The sequence below is a fragment of the Pipra filicauda genome, unplaced genomic scaffold (genome assembly GCF_003945595.2).
Source record: "Pipra filicauda isolate LSUMZ 115617 unplaced genomic scaffold, ASM394559v2 scaffold628_size223124_pilon, whole genome shotgun sequence".
NCBI classification, from domain to species: Eukaryota; Metazoa; Chordata; class Aves; order Passeriformes; family Pipridae; genus Pipra; species Pipra filicauda.
The window spans coordinates 116,739-132,780 of NW_024104785.1; the positions used below are offsets into that span (position 1 = coordinate 116,739).

Below are 16,042 nucleotides of genomic sequence, written 5' to 3' on the forward strand. Positions count from 1 at the left end.
CCCGTCCCACTGGCCACGCCCCCTATGGCCACGCCCCCCGCTCCCGGTGCCCGCACAGCCCGAGCCGCGCCGGACGCTGCCGCCGTTTATTTTCGCCGCCAGGGGGCGCCCACGCCCCGCCCGTCCCGTCCGCGTGGGGCCCGCGCGCGCCGGTGCCGCCGCCGGCCCGGGCCGGTCACGGGGTCCGAGCCGGTCACGGGGTCCGGGCCGGTCACGGGCTCCGGGCCGGTCACGGGCTCCGGGCCGGTGCGGGCAGGGCCTCCGCCCACGGGCCGCCGCCGGCCTGGGCCCGTTAGAGGCTGCCGCCGGCCCTTGCCACGCCGTGCTTCTCGGCGAACCGCCTGCGGGAGAGAGCGCCCTCAGACACCACCGCCCTGGGACCTCCCGAATGTCCCCCGCGAGCCTGCCCGGGGAGGGGCCGCCAGAGAGAGGTGGCGACCTCAAGGGACCGGGACTGGGACCCGAAGGGCCAGGCAGTGGGAGTGACCCTCACACTGCAGTGCCCCAGGGCCGTGCGCTCCCCGGCTGCACTTTGGCTCCGGTTCCGTTCCAAGCTCGCCTGGAGCCCATGGAAACAGGTGACAGTGGCCAGAGCTGCTCCAGGAGAGCCACAGGGCAGATACTGTCCCTGCTGGGGACAAGCCCGACGGAGCATGGACCAAGCAAGGCCTGCAAGGGGCTGCAGGGACCACTCACACCAGCCCCACTCATATCGGCCCCTGCTCCCCAGCAGGCCCCTGCCTGGCTGTCAGGATGAGGTTTCCCAGTTAGGGTTTCTTGACAGGATGGTTCCCTCAGCACAGCCCCAGCCATTCAGTGCCCAACAAGCCCAGGCACACTTAACTCCCCCTCAAACTCATTCTCAGTTTTCTGTATCATTCTAAAACAACAACCAGTCACCAGAGCTGGCCACTTGTTCCAGGATTTGCCTCATCAAAATCCTTCACAGGTTGCTCCCTGTTCCCTCACACCGGAGTTAACTGCACTGTCCATGGTGCCAAACAGGAATGTCCTGCCCACACCGAGGGTGCCAGGGCACCAGTGTGACCTCAGAAAAACCCAGTCCCACAGGGGATCCTGTCAGCCAGACACGAGTCACATCGAGAAGCCTAGTGAGGCTGGTTGTGCTCAGCTCTGTTCCTTAGTGCTTCTGGAAAACAGCTCCAACCCCTCAGCCCCCAAAACCAGAGGCCTGGCAGCAGTTACGAGCACAGAGCACTTCCCAGGAATGACACAGGGCTGCACGCTTGGAAAGGTGACAATCACCTGCCCCCCTCCCACAGCCCTGGGCTGGGGATGGGGATAGGAGGGGCTGGGAACCACCTAGCTGGCACAGCCTGGGGCATCTCGGGTGCTGTTGGGGCCACGGCTTGGGGGCTTGGGCAGGGGGAGTCGTGAGGGCCCTGGCAGGGGAGCCCTGGGGTGCTCTCACCTCCTGGCATAGTCGTACAAGGCTCGTTTCCGCTCCTGCAAGGACAGGTGACGCTCCACGGGTGACTTCGCAAACTGCTTTGTAACTGTCTGGAAGAGAAAGCATAGGAGCTGTCAGGAGACAGACAAAGCAGGAGCCTCCTTGGCTCTGGAAGGCCCTGGCACATCAGGTCAGTGCTCCATGCCCCTGGCTAGTCCTGAACACAAGCCACCAGATCAGGGAGATGCACAAGCCCACAGTACCTTGGCAGAAGGCGCAGCCACGGAGCCCTGGATGCCAGAAGCAGCTGCAGCCTGGGAGGTAGACAGGGTAGGCAGGTCAGTACCAGCCTCCTGACTCTCAGGGAAGAAGGAAACTCTCCCCTCCAGCAAGTTGGCAATCGTGGTGTCCACACAGTTGGTCTGGGCTGCAGGGACAAAGGGATCCCTTAGAGATCTGGATGCTCCATCCTGGCTGCCACTGTGCTCCAGTGCAACAGGGACAAGGTTTCTGCTTTCAAGTCCCACACACCACAGAAGGTCCCCCTGCGTCCCTCCTGACACCCCAGTACTGCTCACCCAGGTCTGTCCTGATGACCTCCAGAGGCACGTGAGGCAGCACCTCCTTGACCTGCTGTGCCATGGCCACAACCTGCACGTCCTCAGGAGCACCTCCAGGCAGGTGGGGGGGCACCCTGGGCTGGGCTACCAGGCGCTGACTCGAGGCTGCAGGAGAAAGAAGTGGGCACAGGAGGGTGACTAAAGGCCTGTCAGCTGCACCAGCCCTGCTTTAGTACAAACTGGTGTGACGTGAAAGCTGGACCCCCTGCCCACACCCCCCATGTCTGTGTCCAGGAGCGTGGGCCCCTCCCTCCCCCCTGCCAAGTACAGCCCCCAGACCAGAGCACACCGGCAGCCCCTCTCCCAGGGAGCGCCCCAACATTCCTGGTCCTCCTCTTCCTTCCACTCCATGCATGAGTCACTGAGAGCAGACTAAGGCCCCCACACAGGCAAGCCCAGGTGGCAGTTCCACAGCCAGGACACCCCCAGGGCTCCACAGCCCCTGTCCCCGGACACCCACCTGGGGCAAAGGGCAGCCGTGACGTGTGCCGCAGCCTCTTCATGTGCTCAGTCCTGTCGGCGGCGGTGATCCGTGTGGATACCACACCCAGCTCCATGGCCAAGAGCTGCGGAATGCAGAGGAGTCACACGCACGGGGCACACAACACGTACAGGACGCACAACACGCTGCCCAGGCAGCCCCCCTGTGCCGGGGAGCGTGTCAGGGGCGCAGGCTCGCATGGAGCTACAGCAAGGGCAAGAGGGCTGGGAATCGATTTCTCCACGGCCTCAGGGATGCATTTCAGTGTGGCAGGGAGCACATGAAGGAGCAGGAGTAGCAGTATCATCCTGCCAAAACGGGCTGACGGGGAGATACGAGATCTTTGGTACAGGAGCTGTGAAGTACCCAGAACATACAGGAAGGTGGAGAAACAATTTATTTGATTTGTGGCATCAGGAAAGGGGAGTGAAAGGCCTAAAGTACATGGAGAGAGTCCTGATAACTGCGGAAAGCCTAAGTGGGGGGTGGCAAATAGGCCATGGAAAAATCGAGTACCTGTAAGGGGCAATAAATATGGGCTAGAGCTCTCATCACACAAACATATCCAGAAATGCCCTCTGCAACTCTGCCTGCCCTCTGCTCTCCTCTGTGCCCATCCTCAACTGCACCAGTCCTACAGCCCTCTCCCACATCACTCTCCTACCTCCTGAACTCGGAGCGCAAAGTCCTCACTCGGCTCGTCCGCTCGCCTGGGGACAGACGGCATCCACCTGAGTGGGGACAACAGCACATGGATCCAGCCCCGCCAGAAGCAACCCTTGGAGACAGCCCCATGAGGAATGGCCCTTGGGGCCAGCACCTGCTGGGAGCAGTTGTGCCGGGCACACCTCCAACTCCACATCCCCTGCCCACCCCACACCTCTCCCCACCAGACCATCAAACCCCAACACCCACTCCCAAACCCAGGGCATGGCTCAGCTCAGGAGACAGAACTGGCTCACTGGAGCTCTGTTAGCTCTCACATGTAACAGGTGAAGGATCTCCTACAGTTCCCAGAAGGGCCCCAGTGAGGAGCCACGGCCATTTACATGGGAGTAGAAAACAGGTCACCCAGACTCCAGGCAGATACGGCCAGGGAAAGCTACAGCACAAGGCTTTTCTTTGCTGAAATACCTCAAGCCCTGCATTTGACTCCCAGCCCCTTCCACTGCCTAGGAACCCTTATGACACCAGAGCTACTCAGCCAGACTGGGCTCTCCTGGGCCCAGGGCCGGGGTCTGGACAACTCCTGCACCACCCCCCTGGACCACCCCTGCAGCTCCTGAGGAATTGCAGGGACAGGCGGACACTGGAGGTTGGTGCTGTCTGAGGGAATCACCCCTGGAGTAAATCACTGCAAAGCAGCTTTAAAAATGCACCCGGAAACTTGACCTAAAAGCCTGGAGAGACAGATTCCTCTCCTTTCCCAACACAGCACAGGAGCCAGGAGCAGGTCCAGGAGCTGGACCTGGCCAGACCCAAATGGTGCCAACCACAGCCCTGCTGAGGCACTCAGGGAGGGTGCCATCAGCACAGACCAAGGGATCTTGTACTGCCACAGACACGTCAGGGCCCCGCTCAACCCCAACCCTGCCCCAAACAGAAAAGAGAGACATAGTACCTTACTTGATATACTGTGAAGGGAACGAAGAAGGTCCAGAGCAGCTCCGTGATCCAGGAGGAGTCGGCCACGCTCTGGGGAAGAGAGCACAGTGAGATCCCACACACAGAACAGGAGCTGCCGGGAGCCAGGCAGGCAGCGAGTCATGGATATGTGGGCAGAGGTGGAGACCTGGGAAAGCGGGAACAGCAAACCCAGCGCACACAGGGCAAGCCCCAGGGCAGCTTCATCATTAGTCATTACCAGTTTTCACTGTTCGCAGTCACCTTTTCCTTCCACTAAGACAGCAGCAAGGCTTTCCCTCAGTAACCCCCCATTCCCTGCTAGACTGTGCCTTCAGAAAGCACCAAAAATGCCTGAAGACCTACTAACACTCCCTCAGAACCATGAACAATCCTTCCTCATCGTGGTGGGAACAGCTGCTGGTGATGTTCCAACTCCTGTAAGCTCTCCAAGGGAATAAGTGACAGGACGAAGGAAATAGCTTCAAGCTGTGTCAGGGGAGGTTTAGGTTGGATATTGGGAAAATTCCTCCTGGAAAGGGCTGCCCAGGGCAGTGGTGGAGTCCCCAGGCCTGTGAGGATTTAACAGCCATGTGGATGTGGCACTTGGGGACATGGTCAGTGGTGGCCTTGGCAGTGCTGGGGGAATGGTTGGACTCGGAGGTTTCAGAGGTCTTTTCCCATCCCATTGACTCTGTGATTCTCAGACAAGCTCATGCCTGGTTTGTCCCACAGACTGGGAAGAGGAGCTGTAACTGGGTAAAGCACACAAAGCTCAGCCACGGGAGAATCAGAGAAACCTCATCTCCTGGGTAAACACATTTCAGAACCCCAAACCCAAATGCCTGTAGTGATGCCCAGAGCCAGATTTCAGTTATGCTGCCTGTGCCACAGAACAACACGCTCCTGCACCATTCCAGGCAACCAGAGCTGGAGAAAATTCTTCAGTCCAAATTCGGCGGTTTGCTCAGCCCAGTGTCTGACAGATATCACACAAGTCTGTAAGAAAGCTTTCTGCAAAGCGCTGATTGAACCATTTGAAGTACCACATCTCCAGTCCTCAAATTTTCTGATGATTTAAAATCATACCAGAAATCCACCAGAATTTACTCAGCCAATGTGCAGAAAGTACAAAGTCCTGCTCAGCCTCTGGAGACAAAACCTGAGCCAAGAAGTGACTGTAAGCAGCACCTCCACACAGACATGCTGCTCCCTGTGACATGCACGAGGGAAGGGATGCACAGACAAACACGCAACTTATGACATCTCAGAACTTCTCAGAAGAGCCAAACCCCAAAAAGCATAAGTGATTCCCTATAAACTGTCCAGAACAGAAGAGCTCTCCCATATCTCTGGAGTGGTCATTCAAAAACATAGTGTCCTCACCGCTGGAAAACCCAGAACAGAACCTGTGCAGTACCAGCATTCAGTGCCAGGCCCTGCAGAGCCTGCTGTGGGCGTTGTCACAACAAAACAACCACTCTCCACTCCTAAGCCTCTTCCCCAGTGTGCAGCAGCCCCCCACAGCCATCCACAGCCATATATCCACAGTCACCCCAATCCATTCCACAGCCTCACTGCTTCCTTTCTCTGGAGCTGACTGAGTCAAGTACCTATAAGTGCTGCTCTCTGGGTTCTCCTCATGCTTGTGGCCTCCCTGAACTCTGTCTCAGTCCCCCTGCCCTGGCAGGAGTGACCAAAGCTTCACCGAGCATTCCCGCAGTTCCCATCCCTGCACACATCCAGCTGACTCCTCACCCCGCCAGGGATTCCTGTGCTTTCTCCTACAGACACAGCAGACCCACAAGTGACAGCTGTGCCTGGCAGCTCTCCGTGGTCACTGGATCAGTTATAACCCGGATTCTGCCACTCACTAACCTGAACCTCACAACTGGAGACCTCAGCGCTGCCAAAGCCCCAGCCAGCACAGGGGGAACATGAATCCCTGGCAGAGTCTCACCCTGAAACACCTGCTGCTGCCTTAGTATGGGCACCACATTCTGCGACCTGCTGGGAAGTGCCTTTGACTCTGTCCATTGTGCCCTGATGTTCTAGAGAGATACAGAACAAAGAACCAACTCAAGTGTCAGACAAATATAACAGTTCAGGGTCTTTTAACCAAGCAGACCCAAAACTGACATCAAGAAATGAGAAATTCAGCAAAGCCTGGGATCAGTTTCCCTGCAATCCCTTCTGCAGCACTGCTGTTGCCACTGTGAACTTTGCCCCTTGTCTGGGGCTGCTCTTGCACCACGTCCCTGGGGCTGTGCCCAGGGTGAGCCTCCAGAGCCTGCACGACCTCTGGCACATCAGCCCTGCCCCGAGGGCAGGAGCTGGTCTTTCACAGCAAGGAGCTCACCAAGGGGAGAGGACATAGCACTGGCCATGGAAACCAGTGGCACAGTGACAGCCAGCCGGGCCACCAAATGTCTGTCACACTGGCCAGTGTAACTAGGGGAGTACTGAGTGGGCCAAGTTCCCGGGAAAGGCACTTGGGAACAGCATCAGTTCCGAGCAGTTGGTGCCAGGCCACGAGGCCAGGCCACACCACAGGCTCCAGAGCAGGAGCAGGATGAATGGTAGCACCCAGAGCCCGGCACAGCACCCACCCCTCACCCCATCCCTGCGTCCCCAACTCACCACCGCCACCAACGGCCTCCGGACCTGCAGGGCAACGGGCTGCACAACATCCAGGATGGAGAAGGGCCAGGAGCTGGAAGGGAGGAATTCCGCAGTGAATGACCTTGAAGCCACCCCACTGCCAGAATGCCAGCTCCATGGAGCCCCCCCAGCCACCCCACCGTGGCAATTCCCGCACCTGAAGCGGAGCAGCCCGGCCCGCCCGTTGGTGGCCGCCTCCTCCGGGAACAGCAGCAGCGGCGGGTTCCCTCGCTGGGACGAGTATTCCTTCAGGGAATCCACCAGCTCCGCCCTGCTGCCCATCACTCCCAGCTCCATGAATCCCCTGGACCAGCAGATGAACCCTGGGGCACCATTCAGTGCAGGCTGCAGGAAAAACAGGAGTGAGGAGGAAACTGCCCTGCCCAGCCCTCCCAGTCATCTTCCCAAGTGAAAAAGAAGACAAAGTTCTTGCTCATCAGCAAAATCCCCTCTGGGGCTGAGGGCCACCTGGGAGCCAGCAGCACTGGTGGCAGAGAACATGTTACTGCCAGGCCTCAGGACCTGCTCCAGCCCTGACTCCACAGGAATCAGATTCCAAACTTTCAGTTCAGACTGTCCCCTGCCTGCCAGAGACAAAGACTCTCCCATGCCAGTGTTCCTTGTGTTCTCTACAGCAGTCCCTGACACACTTGGCAGGACACACACTGCTTCCAGGAGTCCCTCCTCTCCAGGTCAGGGGCAAATCAATGGCTGTGCAGGACACGAGATCCACCCAGAGCCTGCTGACTCAGGAACTCCACACACAGGGAATTTTAGAGGAAAGCACGGACAGCCCAGAACGGCCCAAGCGACATGGACACAGAGCTCCCTCAGCACCCTCCATGCACCTGGCTGCCCCCCCCAAAAAAGCATCCAGTGCTGAGGGAAACCCCACAACCAGCCCTGTCCCTGACCCCCTGATCCAAAAGGCCAGAGAAGGAAACAGCTGCTGGGATCTACCTGCTCTTCCACCAAAATCAACACCCTCTGTAACTACTCCTGCTCCTCCTCACTCTGTTCCATTTTTTCACGCAGCGCCCAAGAGAGATACTGAGCCACAGAAAACACCTCAAGGCTTGTGCAACCCTGGGTTAGTAACTCAGAACTGGAGAACCTTCCAGGATCTGAAAGGGCCTAAAGGGAAGCCAGAGAGGGACTCTGCATCGGGGACTGGAGTGATAGGACAAGGAGTAATGGATATGACTGTAGCAGTGGAAATTTAGGCCGGATATTAGGAAAAAACTCTTCTCTGTGAGGGTGGGGAGGCCCTGGCACAGGTTGCCCAGACAAGCTGTGGCTGCCCCATCCCTAGAAGTGTCCCAGGCCAGGTTGGACACAGCTTGAAGCAACCTGGTCTAGTGGAAGGCGTTTCTGCCTATGGCAGGGGGTGAGACTGAATGGGTTTTAAGGTCTTTTCAGCCCTGAACATCCTACGACTCTGTGACCACACCAACACCAAATCTGGGCAGCACTTCCCGTGCCCTGCCCCCAGGGAGGAGCCCTTACCGTGTTGCAGGAGGTGAGCAGGCTGACGACGTTGTGGTCGAAGGGGGTGACGTGGTTGGCGATGAAGACCTTGGCGCCGGCCCCGCGCAGCCGCGGGTCGTTCTGCCGCACCAGCAGCCCCAGCACGGAGCACATCACACGGACAATAAACCTGAGAGGGAGACAAGGGCCTGCCTCGAGTCCTGCCATCAGAGCCGCTGCTGGTGACACATCCAACAGACGGGGGGAACTGGGAATTCTGGTGGCTGGACAAAGAACACCGAGACCAAATGGAAATGGCACATCTGGGGCAGGAATTGTTGGGAGGCTGTGGCTAGGACTGGAACACGGGGCATCAGGTGCTCGCTGAACTCCTGAGCAGCACACCCAGCTGATCCACACGCTCCAGACCAGTTCCTGAGCACTCCAGAGGTGACTGCCAGCTCTGGGCTTGGCAGAAGAAGCACCTCCAGGACTCCTAGGGACAACAACTGTCGAAGGCACAGCTCCCCACAGCCCCCTGCCTCAACCAAGCCCCCCGGCCCGGGACCCCGAGGGGCCGGGGCCGCCCTCCCGCCCTACACCCCACCCCGGGCAGCAGCCGGGGCCCCCCGGGGTCACGCACCGGCGCAAGACGCTGTCGGGCAGGGCACAGCTGACCAGGAACACGTGGACACCGATGAAAAGGCGCAGGACGAGCAGGCAGAGCCCCACGGGCGCGTAGAGCAACAGGGCCAGGAGCAGAAACCCATCGGTCGGGAACCTGCCGGGGCAGAGAGCGGCGCAGGCCGCCTGAGCGCGGCCGGAACGAGCCCCAGAGTCCCCCGAGACCCCTCAAGGAGCCTTCGCAGCCCACCCGAGGCATCCCCGGTCCCCCCACGGCTCACCCCGACCTTCCCCACGGGGCTTCCGCAAGACACTTTGTCCCCCCGCGGGCCCCGGGCCCGCGTGGCTCCCCCGGGAGCCCCCGGCCCGCGGGCCCCGGGCGGGCGCTCACCGGTGCGAATCGAAGAGCCGCTCGGGGCCCGGGGCCGCGGGCGGCTCCATCCCCGCCGCGCCGCCGCCTCACTGCCGCCCCACAACCGCCGCCATCTTGCCCGCGGCCGCGCGCCCGGCCCGCGCGGGGCACGCTGGGAGTGCGCCGCCTTCCCAGCCTGCACCGCGCGCCGCCGCTCCCTCGCCCTGACGGCCGCTCCGGCGGGCCCGACGAGCGGCTCTGACAGTGGGACCGCCCCGCTCTGCCCTGCTCCGCCGGCGCTACCGGTTACCGGCGCCTCTCGTTGGCGGTCAGCCCACAGATCCCAGCGGGACTAGAACTCCCGGCGTGCCTCGCGGCGGAGGGCAGCTCCCGCCAGGGCCCGCCCCAGGACTACAGCTCCCGGCGTGCTCCGCGGCCGGGCCTCGCCCCGGCGGGGCGGGGCTTCCGCTCGGCAGCAGCAGCATGGCGGCGGCGGCGGCGCGGAGAGTGCGTGTCCCGCGGGTCCCGCGGGTCCCGCGGGTCCCGCTTCCGCCGGTAGCGTTGCGGTGGTGCCGAGCACTCACCGGGGCCGCCGAGCCGCCACCGCCACCGCCACCACCCCCGCCCCTTCCTCCGCCGGCCCCCGCTGGGGGCCGGGCGCTGGCGGCGGCAGTGGGCGCGGGAGCGGCGGCGCTGGTGCTGCTGTGGGCCCGGGAGCGCCGGCGGCCCGCGCTGAGCGCAGCCGTGCCCGCCCCGCCGCCCGCTCCGCCGCCCGCCTCGCCCCGCGCCGCCTTCAACTTCATCGCCGACGTGGTGGAGAAAACGGCGCCCGCGCTGGTCTACGTGGAGATCGTGGGCAGGTGCCGGCACCGGGCGGTCCGCGGAAGGGATCCCCCGCTTTCCTGCGCTGTGCAGCCTCCGCCGGGCTCTCCTGCAGCCGCCCTGGTCTGTGTCCCTGAACCGGACACGGCGTCCCAGTGGGGTCCCCCAAGTGCCGCGGGAGAGACCGACCCGGTCCCGCTGCCCGTGCACGCAGCTGGCACACGGGGACACGCCGCGGGGACACACGGCTGCCACACACCGCTGCCACCTCCTTGTCCTCCGGGACCGTCGAGCAGAGCTGCCTTTCAGGCTGCTCTGTCACTTTGCCTCAGGAGCACCGCTTTGCATTTATTTCCCTTTGCACTCCATAATCTCACCATCCAGCACCTCCAGCCTCTTGGAGCATCTCAGGGCAGCAGCTTTGCCCTCCAGCCTGGTCACACCTGTGTCCGGTATCACACCCTCTGCCTCACAATGGGAAAAGCTGCTGCCCAGACATCCTCACTGTTCCCCGCTGCTTCTCAGCCCTACCCATCTGCGTGGCCCCACCTGCCCTCCCTGGAGTCCCCACCAAACCCCGCAGGGTCCCTGCCACCCATCCTGATCTGTGCCCCCCTCGCAGGCACCCCTTTCTGGGCCGGGACGTGCCCATCTCCAACGGCTCGGGGTTCCTGGTGTCCCCGGACGGGCTCATCGTCACCAACGCACACGTGGTGGCCAACCGGCGGCGCGTGCGGGTGAAGCTGGCGAGCGGCGAGCAGTACGACGCCGTGGTGCAGGACGTGGACCAGGTGGCTGACATCGCCACCATCAAGATCAAGCCCAAGGTGCGTGTCACGGTGTGGGGACGTGGGGACCCTCCCTTCACCCCTCCTGCTCACCGTCCTGCTCCCCACAGCACCCGCTGCCCACGCTGCCGCTGGGCCGCTCGGCCGAGGTGCGGCAGGGCGAGTTCGTGGTGGCCATGGGCAGCCCCTTCGCGCTGCAGAACACCATCACCTCGGGCATCGTGAGCTCGGCGCAGCGCGGCAGCCGCGAGCTGGGCCTGGCCGCCTCCGACATGGAGTACATCCAGACCGACGCCGCCATCGATGTAAGGGTGTGGGACTGGGCAGGGCTGGGGGTGCTGGGGGGAGGAGGGGGCTCACACGGAGCACGGGGAGCTGAGGGGGTTCTGGCCGGTCACCCGGGCACTCTGGGATCAGCCTGACCCAGTTCCTGGGATCGGCCTCCTGCCATTGCTGCCAGGGGTTCTCATGGTCTGCTCGCTCTCTCTCCTCTGCTGCAGTTTGGGAATTCCGGGGGCCCCCTCGTCAACCTGGTGAGTCCTGCTGCTTGTCCCCTTGCTGGCTGGGGTAGAGATGTGCTGTGTGCCCCTCACTCTGTGCCCCTCTACGGGAGCGCTTGTGGGTGCCGGGAGGGAGGGCCTGTGAGTCCTTCAGGCTCCCTGTGAGGAGGAGGATTCAGCCTGGCATGGGAACCCTGTGCAGCATCTGAGGGAGCCAGAGCCGATGGAACTCTGGTGGAGCTGAGCCCTGCCCAGTGAGGCATGGCTGGTGTTGGTTGGTCAGAGTGAGGAGCTGGGTGGGCTCAGCCCCTGGGCCCTGCCCGGCCTTGGCAGGGTCAGGCAGGACACAGGGGCAGCAGCCTGGGAAGGGGTGGGCACGCAGCTGGGACCTCAGGCTGGTGCAGTAGTTCCCCTGCTCTCCACAGTGACCCAGGCTGGGTATCCCAGTGCCCTTTCCCTGCAGGATGGCGAGGTGATTGGGGTGAACACCATGAAGGTGACATCGGGCATCTCCTTTGCCATCCCCTCCGACCGGCTCCGGAAGTTCCTGCAAAGGGAGGAGCAGCGCAAGAGTGAGTGGGAACCTCCCTGCTCGGGTGCTGGGGAGCAGGATGAGAGAGAGAAGCTCTGGCACAGCTGGGCTCCAAGCCTTTCTTCCACATGAGGGCAAGGAGGGCAGGAGAAGGAGCCCTTGGGGTTCCATCTGGCATGAAATTCTCCTGTGCCACTGGAAGGCTGTGCTGCTGCTGCTGCCCTGCCCACAGCTGCCTGCCTCTGCTGCAGGTCAGGTGTCCTAAGTAACCTGCATCTGGTGTGCAGTGGTGGAAGTCCAGGTGTAGGATTCAGTGATAGTGTAGAGGACAAGTCCTTCATTTGGCCATGTGGAATGCTGCCTCTTTCTATGCCTCTGTGTGTGAGAATTATTTAAGGCAGACTTCTGTCTGGTTCTCCTGTGATGCCAGGGAGGGACATTCTCAGTCAAAAAAATGACAAACTGGGGAAGCAAAGTCAGTGCAAAGTGCAACACCTGTAACACTGTCGCTGGTACCAAGAGCTGGATTGAGCTGTTGTGGGGACTGGGAGTGGCTCTGCACACACTACCTGCCCTGAGGGCTGTGGGGCTCAGCCCAGCGCTGTTCTGAGTGTGTCTCTGTTTTCCAGCCGTGACATTCCGTGTCCTTTCCTTCGGCAGGCTCTTGGTTTGGCAATGCAGAGACGAAGCGCCGGTACATCGGGGTGATGATGCTGACCCTCACTCCCAGGTGCCTGTCCTGAGCTCGGGGGCCAAAAGACTGGTCCTGTTGGGGCAGGCATGTAATGGGATCTTCCCAACTAACTGAAGGTGTCTGGTTTTGGTAGGATTGTCTCCACAGCTTAAACTTTCAGTCCTGAATCTCTTTGTGCTCATGTTGTGGTTAGACTCCAGACTGGTCTAACGAGGCTTGTTGGGGGACCTTCTGGCTCTCTACGACTTCCTGACAGGAGGGGTGCAGCCAGGTGGGGGTCGGGCTCTGCTCCTGGGGAACAAGCAACAGGATGAGAGGAAAAAGCCTCAGGCTGTGCCAGGGGAGGTTTGGGTTGGATAGTGGGAAAATTCCTTTCTGGAAAGGGCTGTCCAACCTTGGCACAGCTGCCCAGGGCAGGAGGGGAGACCCCATCCCAGGAGGGATTTAACAGCCCTGTGGATGTGACACTTGGGGACATGGTCAGTGGTGGTCTTGGCAGTTCTGTGGGGGAGCAGTTGGATTTGATCTTAAAGATCTTTTCTAACCCAAACAATTTTGTGAGTCCACGAAGGACCAATGTCAGGAGCAAACAGGACCTACACTCTCACCTCTGGGAGCAGTTCTCAAGGACAGCAGCTGCTCCCGTTCCTTGGCTCTTGCAGCCACCTTTAGGTGACCTTCAGCTGCCTTGCGGGGCTCAGCACGTTGCTGGGGGTGGTGTTGTGCCATGCTGGGCAAACACCTTTCAGGGCCATGCTCTGCCCTCCTAAAGCTCTCGTGACTCCCGTGGGCTGGTTGGGTCTGTGGGCTGCCTGCACACATGGGTGCCACGAGCAGCCTCTGGGGCTCCTGCCTGGCCTCAAAGGGAGGAGCAGGTGCTCTGTGTCCCCTGAGGGGGGTGGTGGGGGCGCAGCCAGCACTGCCGGCAGCCCCGGTGGGTGCCCAGTAGATGGTGCTGGTACTCGGCAGAACCCAAGGAATGTGGGAACCCAGCCTCCTTCTGCTTCCCTGGGCACGCTGCGGGACAGGGTCTGTGAGGAAGCAGCGTGAAATGCGTCAGACGTGGCTCCTGGGAAGCGGGTCCAGCTTCCGCACAGCCAGCGAGCCAGTCCAGGAAAACCACCTGACTGTGAGGCTTCTTTGTCTCCAGGGGGAAGGTCTTCCAAGAAGGGGTTGCTTGCCTTGGAAAAGGATGACTGGTCTGAACACGCTGAACATTGCAAAGGCCAGAACCTTTCCCTGGCGCAGGAAGGGGAAGCTCTGTGTTGGGCACAGCGCAGACCCCGTTGTTCTGTCAGGAAGGGATGGCAGCTTGCACTGAGCTGTGGGACAGTGCAGTAGAGCTCTGCACGGACCGCTGCCATATGAGGAGCCCTGACTGGCTGAGCAGGGACCCGGTGGGAGCAGAGCTGGGCAGAGACTGTGAGTGTCTGAGGCTGCAGGGATCAGAGCCGCTGCAGTGTTTGAGGGAAGAATGCTGTTCTTCACTCTGGGGAGATCCAGCTGGAGTGCTGCATCCACTTCTGGATACGTTCAGGAGGGACGAGAAGATATTGGGGAGAGTCCGAAGTGGAGCTGTGAGAGATGCAGAGTTTAAGCTTGGTTTAGAAAACTTAAAATCTGTGAGAAAGTTGGAGGAACTGGGATTATTTAGTCTCTAGATTCCAGAGGAGAGATGTGGGTAGAGCTCTGGTGACAGGTCTGGCAGGAAGAGGGGCATGGCTTGTGTTGTGTGTCCTGCCCAACCAGGGCAGAGAAGGGAAACTGCAGCAGGGGAGGGGTGGGTCTGACACGGGGAAGAGCGATGTGATGTGGGAACATGCATCACCACAACTCTGATCCAGATGGCAGCTGCTCCAGTAGTTTCCAGCTCTCCCTGGCGCCACTGGGACTCTTGTCCTCTTGTTTTGAGAGTGGTGGTGGTGTTTGGGGCTGGCAGCTGTGCTTGTACTCAGCAGTGTGCAGGGACACAGGAGGGGAGGTTCTGTGTCTGGTCTCTGAGCCTGTGCAGCTGGGGTGGGGTGGGAGCCCTGCTCTGCTTCCAGCTCCATCCCTGACGCCAATTCCCACTATGCAGCATCCTGGCGGAGCTGAAGCTGCGTGACCCCAGCTTCCCCGACGTGTCCTACGGTGTGCTGATCCACAAGGTGATCATCGGCTCCCCGGCCCATCAGTAAGTGCTGCCCTGTGCCTCGGGATGTGTGAGGGAGCAGCTGTGCCAGGGGGGATGTGTTTAGCTCCATGTGTTTTGCTCCAGAGCAGTAGGGCTTGGGCCTTGCAGCAGAAACCAGCTGGGCACCCTTGCCCAGGCTGGATGTCCCCATTGGCTGAGGTACCAGCTTGGCTGGAGGAACACCTGGTGCCATGGCCCAAGGCTCCTGTGCCTGCCCCTCCATCCTTCAGGGCTGATGAAGCTGAGTGGCTGCTTTGCCCACTTTGTGCTCCATCCGTGTTCTCCCCGCAGGGCTGGGCTGAAGGCCGGCGACGTGGTGCTGGAGATCAATGGGGCGGTGTCGCGGCGTGCCGAGGACGTGTACGAGGCGGTGCGGACGCAGCAGAACCTGGCCATGCTGGTGCGCCGCGGCCACGACACGCTGCTGGTGAGCGTCGTGCCTGAGGTGACGGAATAGCGGGGACCGCCCGGTGCTGACCGGCAGTGCTGGCCCGGGGCTGAGAGCAGGACTGAGCTGTGTCTGTGCCAGCCAGGCAGGGCCCGAGAGCTCATGCAGGGCTGGAAGGAGCCAGGAGAGGGGCCCAGCCCGGTGCTTGGGTGACTTGTGGTGCAGCAATTTCCCTCTGTACTCAAAATAAAGCACTTTTCTAGGGGCCTCCATGCCACATCACCTTCTCACAACAGCAGCAGTTGCCTGGTGGAGGCCGGGCCACGTGGGACCCTGCCCCTCCTGTCAGTCCTCACACAAGACCTTCCAGGTGGGGAGGAGCTGGCTGTGCCTCCAGGGACCTCCTCAGCGTTAGGAGGAGGTGTCCTGCCACCTGCTCAGTACCCACGCAGCTGGGATCTCACTCCTCCATCTGTACCAGCCTGGCAGCTGTCAAGCTTCATGCAGCCCCTCTGTGGTGAGAGCAGCCCTGGAGCAGCTCTGGGACTGGCAGTTCTTCCCTGGAGTGCAGCCGAGCTGCTCCGTGTTGCTGTGGCTGTGCCGTGTTCAAGCGGTCACATCGCTTCTGCTGGGAGCTCTGTGCCCACGTCCCCTCCCATGCAGCAGCGTTCCAGGCCATGGTGAAAGGGGTGTTGATGCTGGACTTTGCCGTGGCCGAGGCAGCGTCTCCTGGCCCTGATGTTCGGGAGGGCCGAGGGTGGAAGCTGGGCCGGGGCTCTGCCTGTCCCACCCAGCCCCGTGTCCGCTCCCACACACACCCGGCCCCTGGGGACAGCTGGGCCCGTCCCTGTGCTGTGCAGCTGCCTGGCCGGCCCCTCTGGGAAGGAGCAGCTCCAGCCGTTCCTT

General features: G+C 61.3%; 2 protein-coding genes across 2 annotated transcripts; one reads left to right on the forward strand and one right to left on the reverse strand.

Annotated features, from left to right (window-relative positions):
* Window positions 1-72: 72 nt before the first annotated feature.
* Window positions 73-9,365, reverse strand: AUP1 (AUP1 lipid droplet regulating VLDL assembly factor). Its single transcript, XM_027730617.2, has 12 exons — window positions 9,279-9,365; window positions 8,907-9,044; window positions 8,303-8,453; window positions 6,954-7,141; window positions 6,776-6,848; window positions 4,134-4,207; window positions 3,177-3,243; window positions 2,492-2,597; window positions 1,990-2,136; window positions 1,675-1,838; window positions 1,433-1,521; window positions 73-341 (listed from the first exon to the last, which is right to left on the reverse strand). The coding sequence occupies exons 1-12, from the start codon at window positions 9,326-9,328 to the stop codon at window positions 293-295; spliced, it is 1,296 nt and encodes a 431-aa protein (XP_027586418.1). The 5' UTR covers window positions 9,329-9,365; the 3' UTR covers window positions 73-292.
* A 162-nt stretch (window positions 9,366-9,527) lies between these two features.
* On the forward strand, window positions 9,528-15,426 carry HTRA2 (HtrA serine peptidase 2). Its single transcript, XM_039388243.1, has 8 exons — window positions 9,528-10,099; window positions 10,684-10,888; window positions 10,960-11,154; window positions 11,350-11,382; window positions 11,813-11,921; window positions 12,542-12,611; window positions 14,653-14,748; window positions 15,040-15,426. Exons 1-8 carry the CDS (start codon window positions 9,723-9,725, stop codon window positions 15,203-15,205), a joined length of 1,251 nt encoding a protein of 416 aa, XP_039244177.1. The 5' UTR covers window positions 9,528-9,722; the 3' UTR covers window positions 15,206-15,426.
* Window positions 15,427-16,042: the final 616 nt, after the last annotated feature.